Source organism: Montipora foliosa, chromosome 9 (genome assembly GCF_036669935.1).
Source record: "Montipora foliosa isolate CH-2021 chromosome 9, ASM3666993v2, whole genome shotgun sequence".
NCBI lineage: Eukaryota > Metazoa > Cnidaria > Anthozoa > Scleractinia > Acroporidae > Montipora > Montipora foliosa.
The window spans coordinates 9,014,219-9,030,660 of NC_090877.1; the positions used below are offsets into that span (position 1 = coordinate 9,014,219).

General features: G+C 41.5%; 1 protein-coding gene across 1 annotated transcript in view; it reads right to left on the reverse strand.

The window, feature by feature from the left end:
* LOC137971425 (polycystin-1-like protein 2) overlaps positions 1-12,699 on the reverse strand; it is a 24,489-nt gene extending 11,790 nt beyond the window's left edge. The window contains exons 1-12 of the mRNA XM_068818253.1: positions 12,429-12,699; positions 9,252-11,555; positions 8,440-8,555; positions 7,578-7,630; positions 7,311-7,453; positions 5,328-6,090; positions 4,255-4,642; positions 3,300-3,497; positions 2,567-2,737; positions 1,720-1,845; positions 679-876; positions 1-153 (exon numbers count right to left, since the gene is read on the reverse strand). The exon at positions 1-153 is cut by the window's left edge and continues 96 nt beyond it. Coding sequence (XP_068674354.1) covers positions 1-153; positions 679-876; positions 1,720-1,845; positions 2,567-2,737; positions 3,300-3,497; positions 4,255-4,642; positions 5,328-6,090; positions 7,311-7,453; positions 7,578-7,630; positions 8,440-8,555; positions 9,252-11,555; positions 12,429-12,699 — 4,884 coding nt within the window. The remainder of the gene's footprint in view (positions 154-678; positions 877-1,719; positions 1,846-2,566; positions 2,738-3,299; positions 3,498-4,254; positions 4,643-5,327; positions 6,091-7,310; positions 7,454-7,577; positions 7,631-8,439; positions 8,556-9,251; positions 11,556-12,428) is intronic.
* Positions 12,700-16,442: the final 3,743 nt, after the last annotated feature.

Sequence of the window (16,442 nt, forward strand, 5' to 3'; positions counted from 1 at the left end):
CTTCTGTAGTGAGCCCGGACTGTTTCTGTTAAGCATCATGCCCAATGAGCTGGTTTTCACCCGATGAGGTTCCTGGTCAACAACCATTCTGGACAAAAGAGTCGTTCCTACGTCATCCAAAAGCCTTTCGATATCTTTAGTTACATTCTGGCTCTGAAAGACAACAGATATTAACAGTAGTGTAGCAGCTCTCGTAGCCTGCTATTGTTTGGTATTTTGAGCAGCGTCTAAGTCAGTGTTTGAATTATTTAGTCTTCTGTGTTTGGCAGGGGTAGCGAGCCAATGAGAGAGCTGATACATCACCCGATATTAAGAGCAAAGATTTGGGACTGTGACGATGCAATTGATGTTGACGGTCCGGGTAACATATTTTATGGACGGTGTCTCGCTATGATTAGCAAATTTGTAATGGTAATAGGACTGAGTGGAGTCCAATTCGGTCTGTTATCATACGAGTGATAACAAAATCGGACGACCGCGCTGCGGGAATGAATGCATTTTCCGCGCTTTTAATTCTTTAAATCATGAATTTCCCTTGTTGAAGTTGGCCAGAATCATTAATCAGCTGATTAATGAGCTTTGTTCTGGTTTTGATGCACAAACTAGAAAACGAAAACAATCACACAAACATTTTTGCTGCTTAAATAAACACTGACCTAGCATCGATTGCTCATTTACCTTTGTTCGTGCGACAGTTGACAATTTTTTCTTTCCAATCACGCTGGCTTTTTGAGCAGCAGAATTGAGGACATTGCCAAGGCTCAGCACCAGGTTCTCTCCTCCTTGTTCAACCAGAGTTGATTCAGCGGCATAATCCTCTTTGGTCTTGTCTCGTAACAAGGATGTCAAGGATGACAGAGTTTGCAAAGCAAGATCCTAAAGTGTAATTGAGTTTTCAGCTTAGTTCATTGCGGATGCTCAATAAGGACAGGAAGAATTTGAAAATTAAAAATATATTTAAGTAGCAGCAATACTCATTCGTATTTGCGGTGCAAATCTACAGAGTACAATCACGCTTTTTTTAAAAATCAGCAATGAGGAGGTCCTCGGAGAGGAGGGAGGGGGGGGGGGGGGGTGAAATTTGGGGTCCTTTTTCTCTTAAATTTGCTTGTGTTCCCTTGTACCCGAAATTGCTTCCGAACTTGTTGTCAGCTTCTTGATCCATAAAATGGTTTACGTTTCCTTGTACATGTTTCTTAAGATATTTTGTCTGTGTTTCCCTGTTCATTTTCCCTTTTTACCACGTTATCCGTTCGGATCACGAGCCAAAAAGTAAATGAAAAACAGAGATAACAAATATGGTCTTCCAGCGGTCCTTAATCACCTTTTGAACAACCAGGAGGCAAAAAGCGAAAATAAGAAGCCGTGGTTCACCAATTAACACCTTCATGCTGATAACAGCGAAAGCTCCTGAGCTTGTTTTTATTTGCGTGTTCTTCGAAGAAAGCAATTACAGACTTCATGAAGATATTTTGCAACCGTAGAAGCGAAGGTAATGGCATCCGTTAGTCGCACTGTGTTCTATGAAATTCGGAAACTCTCCGCCGGTGGATAAAGGCACTGGCAAGAAGGTTAAAACAGTATCCCCCCATACAGCATTTTTTCCTTTCCAAATTTCAAACGGGATTTTGTTTTGTCCAAACAGTAACGAACCGTGATAAAGTAATAACGTGTAAAAGTAGATAGCACGTGTTCATAACATGGCTATCACGTGCCTACCTGTGTTTCTACTGTGACTTGCTCGGGTTCTAGGGTTGCTCGTCCAATCACAGATGTGACTTGAGTCAATGACTGCAAATTACCCACTTCCACAGTAGACACCTCTTTTACAATAGAAGACTTAATCTGCAAAGAAACAAATAAGAAAATGAGATCGCAAAGGATGTGTTCTATCTGTCACTTGATAAGTTACAATACATAAAAGAGACTGCGTGTTAGATAAGACAGAAGGAAGCCTAAGCAAGAACATCGACGACGACGGCTACGAGAACGTTATCTAAAAATATTATTCTCTTGGTTAGCTTTTATCATGTCGTATTTTACCAATGCAAGTAGGATAATGCCTGAGAAACGTCGCTGAATTTATTTCCAGCATGAGAAAAAAAGGATTACATCGAATTGGGAAGACGAGCTTTTCGGGAATTGGGATGTTTAGAGGTCAGTTGCCGCGTTTTCCCGGGACGTACGCATAGCCAGCGCACGGTCTTATCACAAAACTTGAAATCCAAAATGACAACGTTGTCGCCTTCCCCTGAGTGCTTATGACGTCATGTACTTTTTCGAGGAAACTGAGTGTCGCTTTTGAGGACACTTTTAAAAAAAGACTTTTGGGAAATCAGCAACGACGTTCTCAATCTTTTTCTTTGTCTTTTAATCTTCTTTTGTTTCCAGCACACTGCAAGACAATTCATGATACGCATTGTGTTGGGCATGGTGTTGTTGATTATAATGCAGTCGCGTTAAACCAATTAAAATCCCCAAATTATTTAACCCAACGATCCGAACTTTCAATAGATAGGAGATTCTTGTTTGAGTAAATGTTTTACTGTTGACTTTGCTCACGTACTTCAATCCTTTCATTAGTTTTAATTGTTTCCGACTGTTGCACAGTTTGCAGGACGGCGTTTGCGAGCTGAGTGGCCTTCTTCACGTCACCCAGTTGCACAAGCTGATTAAGTTGACTGTTGTTACCCACAGCAAGACCGCTGAGATCCTCTCCTGCAGACGGGGGCTCAACCTAACAAAACACAAAAGAGGAGCAACAGGTGAGTTCATTAGTCACATGCATACATGGCAGTTTGACGGATGAAACTTGAAGAACTAGGAAACGGAATTAGACTGCGTATGAGCTGAGTGTCGCAAGGACACACGTGCAATGCGAAATACTATAGAGCACTGGACTTTCGGGCTATCAGACTTTTAACTCGTGTTTTGCATATATAATAAGCTGCATTTACACGCTGAAAATTGCGTCTAGTGAGTAAATGACGTCAGTTTTCCCTAGATCCATCCCTCTGGTGTCCAATCGGTCAGTTTAGAACGTGAGTAATGGCGGACCGTGAAGTCCAAAACTTACGTTCAAAGTAAATAACCTTTAAATATAAATCAAAGCCTCAAAATTTTGCCAGTCAAATGTTAAGCAATCACACTCTCAAAATCTGAAGAAAAAAAAGAAGTAATTGATCACAGTAGCACTAGAATATTAACATACATGTTCGTTATTGGACTTGCTGCATAAGGACCTTTTCTGCAATTTGTGTAACAAGAAAATAAATGTGTGAAAAAGGCCTGCCACTTACGATTACTCGCAGTGTGACCGCCGTTTCTGCAGACAAACTGTCCTTTATTGTGATGTCAAATTTGATAACAAAGTCTTCATCTTTGCGACCTTGGGGAAGCACTGTTCTGGCTTGAGCTACATATCCGAAGGAAACAACAGTGTACAAACCGCCACCCGTTTTGTAGGCAAATTGGTATGTAAGCGGTTTGTCCCGATCCTAAGGAAAGAAATCAAAGAGGAACTTGTACATTTGTTCACTGCTGACTGAACAACAACAACTTCGAATCGAAGACTGCGCATTATTAATCTCCTTATAATAAAATCGTGAGAATTGTTGTGGTACCGAACCCGGGCTGCATTGGTTGGTGGCCAGAGCTTTTCTTACTACTACACCAACTCTTGTTAAGGCGGCTGTGTCACGACTTGAAATTTAGCAAAATTCTGCAAATGGGTGCTGGCAACCAAATCAAGCAAAACTTTAACATAACTACTTAAAACATTGAAGGACGTTCTGACTAAAACAGCAAATACAAATTAAAGGACGCAGGGATGGAAAATACCGAGGAAGATTAAAGTAGATTGCAATTGGGGTTTAGAAATGTTCAGCCTAACAGTTTTTCGAAGTTTATCCCTGTAGTTTATATTTGTAACTTAAATTACGCACGCTCGACAGACCTTTTTTTCTTCACAAGCTTTAAGTTGTGTCGTTTAAAAGTAATTCTGGGTTAAGTCGCATCGCGAGTAGGGACGGGTGAATGGTAAAACTACACAAAGTCAGTTCAGTGGAGTTGCGTGACACAGCTCCTTCAAATGTAACAACTTGTAGCGAAAATACCGTTGTTATCAGCTGTTGTTAACGCGCCAACTAGAGCCTTATTGGGTTGTTTTGTTTCAATTGTTGGCAAATCACAAAAGCAATGTTTGAAACACGATATATTCCTTCTAAAACGGCAATTACCTGATCCAGACCTTACCTGCCAATCACTGCATTGAAAGTCAAAACTAGTGTTCAGTGCTCTCCCTCTAAGCGGTTTGACGGTGCAATTCCCACCAACGGGCGGAGCATTCATAGTGAACTGGTAAGCTGCAATTCCCTCGGGGCCGACATCTTGCGTCGCGATGACTTTTAATCGATACGTGAGATTTCCCGCTAGTTCATTCTCCTTAATTATGATGCCAGGAAGATTGAGCCCAGTTAGAGTCATGTCCGGCGTCAGAACTTCATTTGTTTCATTGCCAAGAGGATCAAGATATATGAGAAGCCATTTGTATCTTGCTGTTTCGCACGCATACCCAGCGCACGAAGTCTGCAGGGCGAGTCTTGTCGAAACACTTACGGTTTCCTCACAATTAATAACGCAACTTGTACGGCAAAACAAAAATAAAAACGCAAATTAGAGTAGAATTGCAGGTCTGCTCGTATATTTTTCAGAGGCATTTGAAACAGACCTCAGGCAAGCTCGACGCACTATACCATACTTCAGCAAAAATGGGCATCAACACTGAAAACCCATTGTTTTAAAGGGCTAGGTCACGCTATTTTTGGTAATTTTGCTTAATTTTGTTAATTATGAGCTCTAAACGTCAAATTGGCAGAGCAAGAGTTTTTCAAATTTACCCAAATTCAATCCATTTCAATCCTCTCCAGTTGTGTCAAACATGTCCCTTCTTGGCTTCCCTGTGTTTTTTTAGAGTTCTTCTATAGTTTTGAACAGTTATTTTGATATTTTAGTTAATTCTATGACCATTCGATGAGTGCGGAAAATGCCTGAAATTGCGTGGCCTAACCCCTTTAAGGAGGGAAAACACCCGCAAAAAACCCCACGGGAGTTGCTTCTATAAATAAAAAGATACGGGAAACGGTTGACTCCGTGGGTTAATATAGAAGATAAAGGCTCTGGGAAATGGGCTTCTGTGAGAACTTTGTAGGTCATTAATTCCTTTCCATGAGTGTTTCAAAGAAAAGGTGCGCGTGCGCATAAGACTTAGTTAGACTCGACACGTAATGAATCAAGTAAAGTTATTATAAAGCTATTATGGTATTTACCTAATTGTTACTTCGGGTGGATTTCCGCTGACAATCTCAATTTGTTGCTCGAAGTCATCCTGTCGGCCATCTTTCTGTACTATAAGTTTTACGTCATAAGATTTACCCACATCCATAGCACTCGTTGTTAAGTTTACTACAGCAAGATTCGAGCTTAACTTTCCAATGCCAGTCCCAAAACATCCGCCGGTTTCATTATCCGAGGAGTGGCTAACGACCGGAATGGACTCGATGGGACCAGTGGGAAACGACTCCTGTCGCTCTTTGCACAGCCAGGTAAATTCCATTGAAGTTATGTCACCGGGTGCAGTGTCAGGATCTTGCGAGGATGAGCCGTCTAGTGCAATGATACTACCATTTCCTCTTGTAACGCTATTTCCGCCTGAAATTTCAGCTCGTAGTGGGGATTGTACTATTTTGAAAAAACCCCGAGCGCTCCCAATCAAATAGGGATTACTTGCAAACGCTGCCCTAAAGTCTACAAAATATTTTCCGTAACTAAGCTGACGTTTTTGTAGGTTCCATTCGGTGGTTTTTGTATCCAGAAGAATGGTGCGTGCAATAACCGTTTCTCCAGAATCATTTACTTTGTACTTGGATAAAGACCACTGAAAAAGGAGCGTGTTGGACGAATTGCACATTGCTTTTGTCACGCTTCCTTGTACGATGAAATCTTTAGATCGAAGAATTGGAACGGGGTCTTCTTCGTTAATCGAACTTGGCAAATTCTGGATAGTTATCTCAGGCGGTAAACAGGAGAAATCTGAAGAATAATAGAAAAAGAAAAAAGGACTGAGAGTGAGTCCATTTCTTTGTGCTGGCAACCGTCAGATATTTATGTTTATGGCCTTTCAGTAAAACCCAGCATTGATCTTGTTAACCAGTTATAACTTTGATTCATTTTCACAGAGCGAGTAACTGAGCGAGTACGCTGTTAACGAGCTAACGCGTAAACCAAGGTTACGCGGCTACTTGGTTACTTTACTACGTAAGTTTCCATTGAACTTCTACCTCTTGTATGAATCAGTGACGATCATCGTTATGGCTTCATCTTTTTTACGCTTAAAGGTAAAGGTAAAGTCACTTTATTTAACGTCGGTAGTTCCTTCAGCTACGAGGCTGGTATCAATGGAAGCCGACGGTGAGCCGTCTACCCCCCTCCCTCTGTCAGTGCTCCATTTTAAGGGAATTTAAAGCTATAGCTACACGGATCAGAGGAAAGTCGAAACAGACGTTGAAGTCACCGAGGATCAAACCGGGGACCTCTCGCTCCGAAAGCCGCGCACTAGCCATCTGACCCACGACTGCTCCTTACAGAGTGAGGTATACCCTGAGGTTTTTTTGTTATTTGATTGTATTTTTGGACGGTGTTTTGTGGAGATAAGACCTTAGCCATTGTTTGAACTCAGCCATGTAGCCACATAGCCACAGTTTGCTTGTTTGCGAATGACAGAGTAGCCGCACGTTTTTTAAGTTCTTTGGAGTAGGCGAGTATTCTACAGTTAAGGGCTGTTGGAGCGATGATAGGCAAGAAATTAGCTTAAATCAAGCTTTTTCGTTCTTTCGGAAAAACGTAGATATCAAACGTTTGCCGACGATGCGATGCTAAATAGTTTAGATTGATTTTCCTGCGTTTATGACAAGCGTGCAGTAGCCTGTCGTTTGACGTTTGCCGTATCATGAAAACACAGTTGTAAGTCTCTGAAATCATTGGCCTTAAACAATGAATTATTCTTTGGATGGAGGAATTACCCTTGAGATATAGGAATTACCTTTGGGTTGAGGAATTACCCGAGGGATTGAGAATGGTCATTACTGCAACCCAAAGCTTATTCAAAAACTCTTCTCAGTTAAAATAATGTGGTATATGAAAATGTTGTAAGATAGACCGAGTATGGCAGTTGTACTCTTCTGGTAATGAGCTCCTTCTAAAGCTTGCAAAGCCGGCGGACGTACAAGAGAACTTGATGGGTAACAGATTACCTTCAGACCCCCAGAAGAGTGCAATCCAAGAATCGTTTCCAAGTAATCCAGACCTGTTACGATTTTCTAGTTCTTGTTCAAGTTTTGTTATGTCTTCATTCTTTCCTATCGTCAAAACGGCAGTGACCTCCACACTTCCTGGTCTGAAACGAGAGTCATATTTCTTTGAAATAACATGACGCTCTCTCGATATTAACGAATGATAACACGTGATATATGCGGGCGAGAGCAAGCCTACGCCCAAAATGTTACGATGAAAAAAATTACCTGATGAAAATCAGTTTCACGGCTTTGACGTATGGAGACAGATTTGAGATAAGCTACAAGCAAACAAAAATAAAAATTGAATTTCAACTCAGCTGTTGTTACATTTTCAGCCACCTCACACGAATTCAACGAATAAACAAGGAATGGACAAAAAGCGGTTAGCCTTTTTAATCCCTCGTCTAACTTAATTAAGCAACATGCAAAATAGTACGGTTGGTTGAGTAATGGACTACCCAACACTCAGGGTCTTTAAAAAAGTGAGGAGAAAGTGCTGCCTTAGTGGTGACATCTGCAAATAGTGAGACTTAAGACCTTAGTCTTCCCGGATACGAACGACAAAATTAGGATAGGCCCCGTGTCACAACAATGACTTGTTGAATACTTCTGTGGGACTTTAAAGAAATCTCACACTGTTCGCGAAGAGTAATTAAGACATGGAGCTCCCGTAGTTGTGGTCAGGGGTCATTCACTCATGGGTTTGGTGAGTTGGGTGAGATCACTAATGCCCTAATAGCGGTTGCCAGAGGCTCCTGTACACACGCTGATGTCCGATCTCATCCATAGATCGAATCTTGCTTCTACTTAGCATTTGAATATATAAATAGAAAATGCACTCTATAAAATTCATAACTGTTATTAAAACGCTCATATTATACTATTAATATATACTTCTATCATTAATAATGAATGAATCAATGAATGAATTCCGACTTTTGACTTGAGTTTTGTGTAATTCACTATATTATCGAAGTGACAAAGATAATAATGGGTAAAATAATTAATCTTATGCACTTTGAGCATTATATTAAATATTGCACTTAGTTAAATTTGCTCTAATTTTATTGATTTTAGAAGACCTTACCTGAGATTCGGTAAAGCTCACAAAAGTCTTGTGTTGCGAAGAAGAAGCGTTTAGAAACCGTAGATCAAATTTGATATCCATCCATCGAAAGACCAGTCGGAATGGCACTGCAGACACTAAATGTGACAATGAAGATGAATTCATAAGAGAAATAGTTGTCATGAAATTCTAAGATACTCGGGCCTACATTCAGCGACGTGAACAAGATAGAATAATTACGACACTACGGCAAAGTTATATTATGGAGCTTAAGCAACGACAACGGCGACGGCAACGAGAACGTCACAAATTTGCATATTTGGTGGGCAAAAACAGTAGCTTTGCACGCTCTGCGTGTCTTTTTCACTTGTGTCCATTTCTTTGCCGTCGTGTGCAAAACAACAACGTGAAATAGCTAAATTTGATAGAGCTGCGTCATAAAGGGATCCAATGAAATTAGAGGTTGTAAAGAGCTGCGTCCTATCTCAAATTTGAGGTTTTATGCATGAAGGACGTCAGCGTGCTCTTGAGGATAAATTTTCATTTTCTTCCCTAAATTGACGCCGTTCCGATCAGTGTCACTTTTGAGGAACTACCACACCCTTGTCATATTAATAAGGTTGAAGTGATTACAGCAACGTGAATTTATATATTGAGATGACGTTCTCGTTGCTGTTGCCGTCGTCGTTGCTTAAGCTCCTTATTCTGAGATGACGTTTTCATCGACGTTGCCGCCGGTCGTAGAGTTTTCATTTCAAAAAGAAGCTCGAGAGGCCTATCTACACTTTGGCATTGCTCTAATTTACCTTCCAAAATGTTGCGGTTGAGCCTACCTTCAGTAGAAGTTAAAGGACGTTGAGTTGTGCTTGGTTGTGGCTGGAATATTGAGGAGCTTATGACTACCTTTGTCGTTGATGATGGCAAAGGTTTGGAAGTTGAATTGATGACAGAAGTTGAAGACGTCAAGGATTGAGATAAATTCTTCAAATTAACTACGGTTTGTGAGATCTCGGGTGAAGTGAAAGCAAATGCCGTAGTTGTCACATTTTGAGCTTCACTGTTAACAGAAATTGGAGAGGGTGGAAACCGGACTGAGCCGAGTGCAGAAGTTGATAGTGTCACAGCTGAGGATAAACTGCTCAAATTGACTAGGGTCTGTGAGGTCTTGGATGAAGTAAACGCAGACGCCGTAGGTGTTGCAATTTGAACCGTATCGGTGAAATTGAAAGTCGGAAATTGAACAGGCACTGAAGTGGTAACAAGCTGGTTTGAGTTGATTGCAGAAGCCGAAGGCGTCGCAGCTCGGGATAAGATGTTCAACTGTGAGGTCTTGGTTGAAGTGAACACAGATGCCGTGGCTGTTGCGTTTTGAGTAACTGTATCGGTGAAATTGAAAGTCGGAAATTGAACAGGCACTGAAGTGGTGACAAGCTGGTTTGAGTTGATTGCAGAAGCCGAAGGCGTCGCAGCTCGGGATAAGATGTTCAACTGTGAGGTCTTGGTTGAAGTGAACACAGATGCCGTGGCTGTTGCGTTTTGAGTAGCTGTATCGGTGAAATTGAAAGTCGGAAATTGAACAGGCACTGAAGTGGTGACAAGCTGGTTTGAGTTGATTGCAGAAGCCGAAGGCGTCGCAGCTCGGGATATGATGTTCAACTGTGAGGTCTTGGTTGAAGTGAACACAGATGCCGTGGCTGTTGCGTTTTGAGTAGCTGTATCAGTGAAATTGAAAGTCGGAAATTGAACAGGCACTGAAGTGGTGACAAGCTGGTTTGAGTTGATTGCAGAAGCCGAAGGCGTCGCAGCTCGGGATAAGATGTTCAACTGTGAGGTCTTGGTTGAAGTGAACACAGATGCCGTGGCTGTTGCGTTTTGAGTAGCTGTATCGGTGAAATTGAAAGTCGGAAATTGAACAGGCACTGAAGTGGTGACAAGCTGGTTTGAGTTGATTGCAGAAGCCGAAGGCGTCGCAGCTCGGGATAAGATGTTCAACTGTGAGGTCTTGGTTGAAGTGAACACAGATGCCGTGGCTGTTGCGTTTTGAGTAGCTGTATCGGTGAAATTGAAAGTCGGAAATTGAACAGGCACTGAAGTGGTGACAAGCTGGTTTGAGTTGATTGCAGAAGCCGAAGGCGTCGCAGCTCGGGATATGATGTTCAACTGTGAGGTCTTGGTTGAAGTGAACACAGATGCCGTGGCTGTTGCGTTTTGAGTAGCTGTATCAGTGAAATTGAAAGTCGGAAATTGAACAGGCACTGAAGTGGTGACAAGCTGGTTTGAGTTGATTGCAGAAGCCGAAGGCGTCGCAGCTCGGGATAAGATGTTCAACTGTGAGGTCTTGGTTGAAGTGAACACAGATGCCGTGGCTGTTGCGTTTTGAGTAGCTGTATCGGTGAAATTGAAAGTCGGAAATTGAACAGGCACTGAAGTGGTGACAAGCTGGTTTGAGTTGATTGCAGAAGCCGAAGGCGTCGCAGCTCGGGATAAGATGTTCAACTGTGAGGTCTTGGTTGAAGAGAACACAGATGCCGTGGCTGTTGCGTTTTGAGTAGCTGTATCGGTGAAATTGAAAGTCGGAAATTGAACAGGCACTGAAGTGGTGACAAGCTGGTTTGAGTTGATTGCAGAAGCCGAACGCGTCGCAGCTCGGGATAAGATGTTCAACTGTGAGGTCTTGGTTGAAGTGAACACAGATGCCGTGGCTGTTGCGTTTTGAGTAGCTGTATCGGTGAAATTGAAAGTCGGAAATTGAACAGGCACTGAAGTGGTGACAGGCTGGTTTGAGTTGATTGCAGAAGCGGAAGGCGTCGCAGCTCGGGATAAGATGTTCAACTGTGAGGTCTTGGTTGAAGTGAACACAGATGCCGTGGCTGTTGCGTTTTGAGTAGCTGTATCGGTGAAATTGAAAGTCGGAAATTGAACAGGCACTGAAGTGGTGACAAGCTGGTTTGAGTTGATTGCAGAAGCCGAACGCGTCGCAGCTCGGGATAAGATGTTCAACTGTGAGGTCTTGGTTGAAGTGAACACGGATGCCGTGGCTGTTGCGTTTTGAGTAGCTGTATCAGTGAAATTGAAAGTCGGAAATTCAACAGTGAGTTCCTTACCAAAAAAGACTTTTTTTCTCAGCTTTTTCACAACTTTGATAGATAAAATGTTTAGTTGCTTTCATGGAGTAACAAATTTGTATGGGATAAAAATATGACCGTAGAAACAGGCCGACTGTGTAATCAGATTCTTTACTACTAATGAATGCTATTCAAATAAATTTTCAAGAGTGGTTTGCTTTTAAAGTCCTCCTTTCTTAATTTTTATCTTGAAATTCACCATTGGATTGTTTTCTACCCATGCGTCCAGTTAAGTTAATACCATGTTCATGGATAAACCGATCCGTTCGCCCAAGATAAGGAAATGGGCGGATTTCCAAAACTGGACACACAGGTAGTTACGACCTCCTGGCCAACCAAGGCTTACCCCTGTTGAGACAAGAAGGGAGACGGAAACTCCAAACAGAGCGTGATTTTCCTGACAATTTCAGAGGATGGGAAAGGAAAAATATACGTAGATGTATTGACCGAATGCATAAATGGCGGCCAAAAATGTATTCTCTTGTTTATGTGCTAATGAGACTCACTAGCCTCGCTCTCAAGCAGCCTTTCTTTTGTATTTTGTCCATGCAAACGAGGCTAGTGAGGTTAATTAGCACATAAACATTAACCGACGCTTTCAAAATTTCCCGTTGCACCAGCGACGGGAAATCCCGATTGGACTTCTAACAATGGAAAGTTCTCAGACTCATTTGACGAGATAATTACATAATTACTATTGAAAAATCGATATGTCAAAGAATATTTGTTGACCACGTGAATATGGCTACCCCGGTAGATTCAGAGTTTCTTCAAATGCGTGATATTGATTTAAAAAAAGAGCAAAGGGTGGTGGTAGAAGCACTTCTTTCCAGTAAAGATGTAATGGCTGTTTTGTCGACTGGTTTTGGGAAAAGCATGATTTACCAGAGCTTTGCTCTATTAAAAATCCATTCCCAAGCAAGCTGAATAAAGCAGCATCGATTGTGGTAATCTTTCCCCTCCGAAGTATCGCTGAGGACCAGTTGATGTCAAATGATTTTGATTTAAGAGTTGTTGCATATAACGAACAGCAAGATTTGCTTGGTGACGTTGCGTCGGTTACGCAAATTTCTCTTTCGTTAACGGTCGTTGACATTTGAAACGGTCGTTGCCATTTCTCAGAATGGTCGTTGCCATTTGAAACGGTCGTTGCCATTTCTCAGAACGAGCGTTGCCATTTGAAACGGTCGATGCCATTTATAACGGTCGACTACACACTTCACTTCAGAGAAAATTAAAAGAAACAAACTAAGAAAAAATATTAACAAAAATTAAGACAAAAAAGGAAAAAAACAAACATTTATAAAAGACAAACTTGAGGAAAAAAAAGAGTCCGAAAATTTCAAAACTCGAACTCGGGTTCTTAGCCCTCACCCTAAATAGAACCCTAACCCGAACCCTAACTCATATCACGAGCCAGACACAACTCACAGTAACCGCAACCTTTTGAGTTCTTAGACCTAAAATGAGTGTAATTCAGAGCTAAAAAATGGCATCGACCGTTTCAAATGGCAACGACCGTTCTGAGAAATGGCATCGACCGTTTCAAATGGCAACGACCGCTTACGAAAGGGAAATAGGCGTCGGTTACAGCAACGGATGCAGTCCCTTCTTTCTCTCCTCTTCCCAAGCCTCCCTCGGTCATTTTACTTGTTTGCGTGACGAAACATGACTGCTTCAGAAAAGAGGGCCACTCGACTGATTTATGAAGGAAGTTCCTTGCAGTGTACGAAAAGCGTGACGCTTTCTTCCCAAATAAATATTTCTTCAACATGCATTGCTAACGTTATTATTTCCTTTTCTCTCCGGCTAGTTGGGTGATACTAAAGCAATTAGACCCTTCGCCCTTAAGGGCCACGGGTCAATATCCCATTCGACCGCGGGCTACGGGTCTAATTGTTAATTATGCGTTGTTGTGGTTGTCAAGCACGTGGAGTAAAGTTTCAGTCAAACAAAACAAGACTAATGTCGGGCCTCGGCTGTTCGCTGACATCCTTCAACTCTAACTCAGCATCACACATACAAAATATGTTTTAAGCGTAAAACTTGAACTCCCCATTGACTTATTTGGCTTCATTTTGTCACAGACTGGTAAGCATTAGAAACCGGTTTATTCCAAAACTTGGAACAATCGCTCGAAAAGTGTATTCCAAGTTTTTTGTAACATTTTCTGAGACCCCGTCGCGTGTTCCCGCGTGTATTTCCTTATGCTGCATGAGGTCGCCATCCAAAATTTTGTCAGTTACGCAATTTGCTGATCATGAGTTCTTTGTACATTCTCGTAATTAGTTATGGTTCCATAAATGCAGAAACTCTTTGCAAAACAGGGGTGCAAAGCAGTCACATCAAATGAATACCAGATCCATGCTTCAGTCCCACAGCTTTTATGGGAAAAATAACTGTCACTGTTTCAAGAAACTGCTGCACATGAGAAAGAAAGTTATCATACGGTATCTGTCAATGAGGAAATTAAGTTTTCGAGGATTAAACGATTGAATTAGGACAGCCTCTCTTCACCTCTGTCTCATGAAATCTCTCCCTCTCGCCTTCCATTGTGGGTACTAGTCACCCGCTAAGCGATTTGTTTATAGATTGAGGGTCGGCGTAAGTTAGAAAACTATAATAGGTTATTGCGTCTACCTCCTTAAATTTAAATAAAGTTATTCGTGTATTCATCATCCTACACTCTTTAGAAGATTGGAGTACTGTGCATGATAACCGATTCTACGTTTCTATCTCAGAGCTTTTTAGAAGGACACTGTTCATTGATGAATCTCCTTAGGAGGGCAGAGAAAGAGTGAGTTTTATTTACAACATCGAGCGGATAACGAATGGCACACTCACAGCAAGCGAAATACCGTGAATTAATTTGTTTCATTATAATATAAGTAAATAAATAAGAGAAATCTTTTTAAAACAGTTTGGCTTCAGTTTTCTTCTCCTGAGAGAGGGACCAAATCGTTGGTTTGCTGCCTTCGACTTTTTTCTTGTGATATTTTTGTCTTAATTTCATCGCTTTCAATTTTGACAGAACTGATCGGCCAGACCGGGCATTTGGAAGGACTAACTCTACAACACCTTCAAATTAACACACTTAGAGGATGATATACACTCCCCCAGAAGAATGTGAGTATTTATCATGCAAGAGTTTCTTCAAATAGTTGCATTTTCTTTGTAAACTGACGGGTCAGGCCGGCCAGGTCTGACAAAAGGAAAGCGCCATAAGTTTCAGCGGTCTTTGGAAGTTAAAATCCCGAGTAAAATGTTTCAAGCACTAAGATGAGGATTTGCAGTCACCAGTAGCACACGACTAGGAGCGATCAATTGCAACTAAGCTTATGTCACCGCATTTTGAACAGACAGATCTATTTTTAGGCTACCTTTTCCGTATTCTGGTTATGTGACGCTGCGACGTGAGGTTAATTTCTTGCGATTGGTCAGTCATAGGACTCCTCTGGGAGTCTCATTCACGCTAAATTCAATCTAAAAATAAATGTCAAAACGCCGAGACACGAATATAGGGCTGTTGTTTGTTCATAGTCCGAGTTATCCTGCATTCATCTTAATTGTGTTGCTTGAATGCCCTTGAATTGTTTAGTTTGTGGGTTATTACTAATTAACAAATAAAGAAGCCTTGACTGTGCTCTGTTCTGTTGTAAAGCACGCAGGAAACGGCTAGAGCACGAAAGAAGTGTAGGGGGAAACACGAGCCGATAGGCGAGTGTTTCTCCCTACTTCTTGAGTGCTCTAGCCGCTTCCTAAGTGCTTTACAACAGAACAGAGCACAGTCAAGGCTTCTTTATTTGTTTTATGATAAAAAACAAGTAATTTTCTTCAAAAATTCTACTTTATTTTCAAAGCGCGCGCTGCTTGTGGCGAACTGAGATGTCGTCAGCACAGTGCTTTATACTCTGATAAAGCACGCTACTTTGGACCAATCAGCGCGCTTGTAAGAATGTTTAAGATTATTTGATTGGTTAATGAAACAAAGGCTTGTCAAAACATCAATCAACTGGAAAATCACACAAAATTAGAATTTATGGAAAAACAAGTGCCTCGATGTTCGGTTTCAGTCCGTAAAAAACAGCAAAAAAGAGGATCTAAATGATTAAGTTCAGTGAAAACCGGCCGAATTGTTGCCCATGAAAACCTGCACGTTTCCGACATGACAACTGGAAAACAAACTCTTCATTGCTTGCGGCTGGAATCTGAAAACCTGTTGGGAATTTTGTAAATGAAGAACTCCAGCGTGAGGACTTTCTGAGCTTGAAAGAACTGCTGGACCGGGCGACGGTTGAGGTCTTCCATCCAAAGCACTTGACAGAATATCTGAGCAAGCCTTTAACTGACAGCTTCAATAATACCCAAGGTAAAATTCGGAAATTCATCTGCCATTTCTGCGAATGATGGCGTGGGCTTTCGTTTGTTCCGTGCTTTGTACTCTCATAAAGCACGCTGTTTAAACCAATGAGAGCGCGCGTTATATAGAAACTTTATTATAACAAGACCATAAGAGTAGTAATGTTACGATTGTCTCTAGGGACAGCCAAATTAAGTATGGGTCGTTCGAACGAGAGTCACAACAATAATTTATGCGAAATTGCAGGATTGGCTAACCGTAACCAGGAAAACGCTGTTTCCCGGGATTTTTTCCCTGGAAAGTGTTTCTAAAAATAACTAGGTCTGTCAAAACACCCGATCGAGATTTCTACAATTTGAGCAAGTAGCACATTTGGATGAAGGGGCGTTTCCTTTTCCATTTTATTAATTTTCAGCGTCTCATAATCCTGAAGTTCGAATTTCTTCTTTTCCTTCTTCCCCTTCAGGTATATGATAACTGCAGACCGCAGACTGCAGACAAATAGCGCTGACAAGCAGTATTCAATTTTGACATCAATG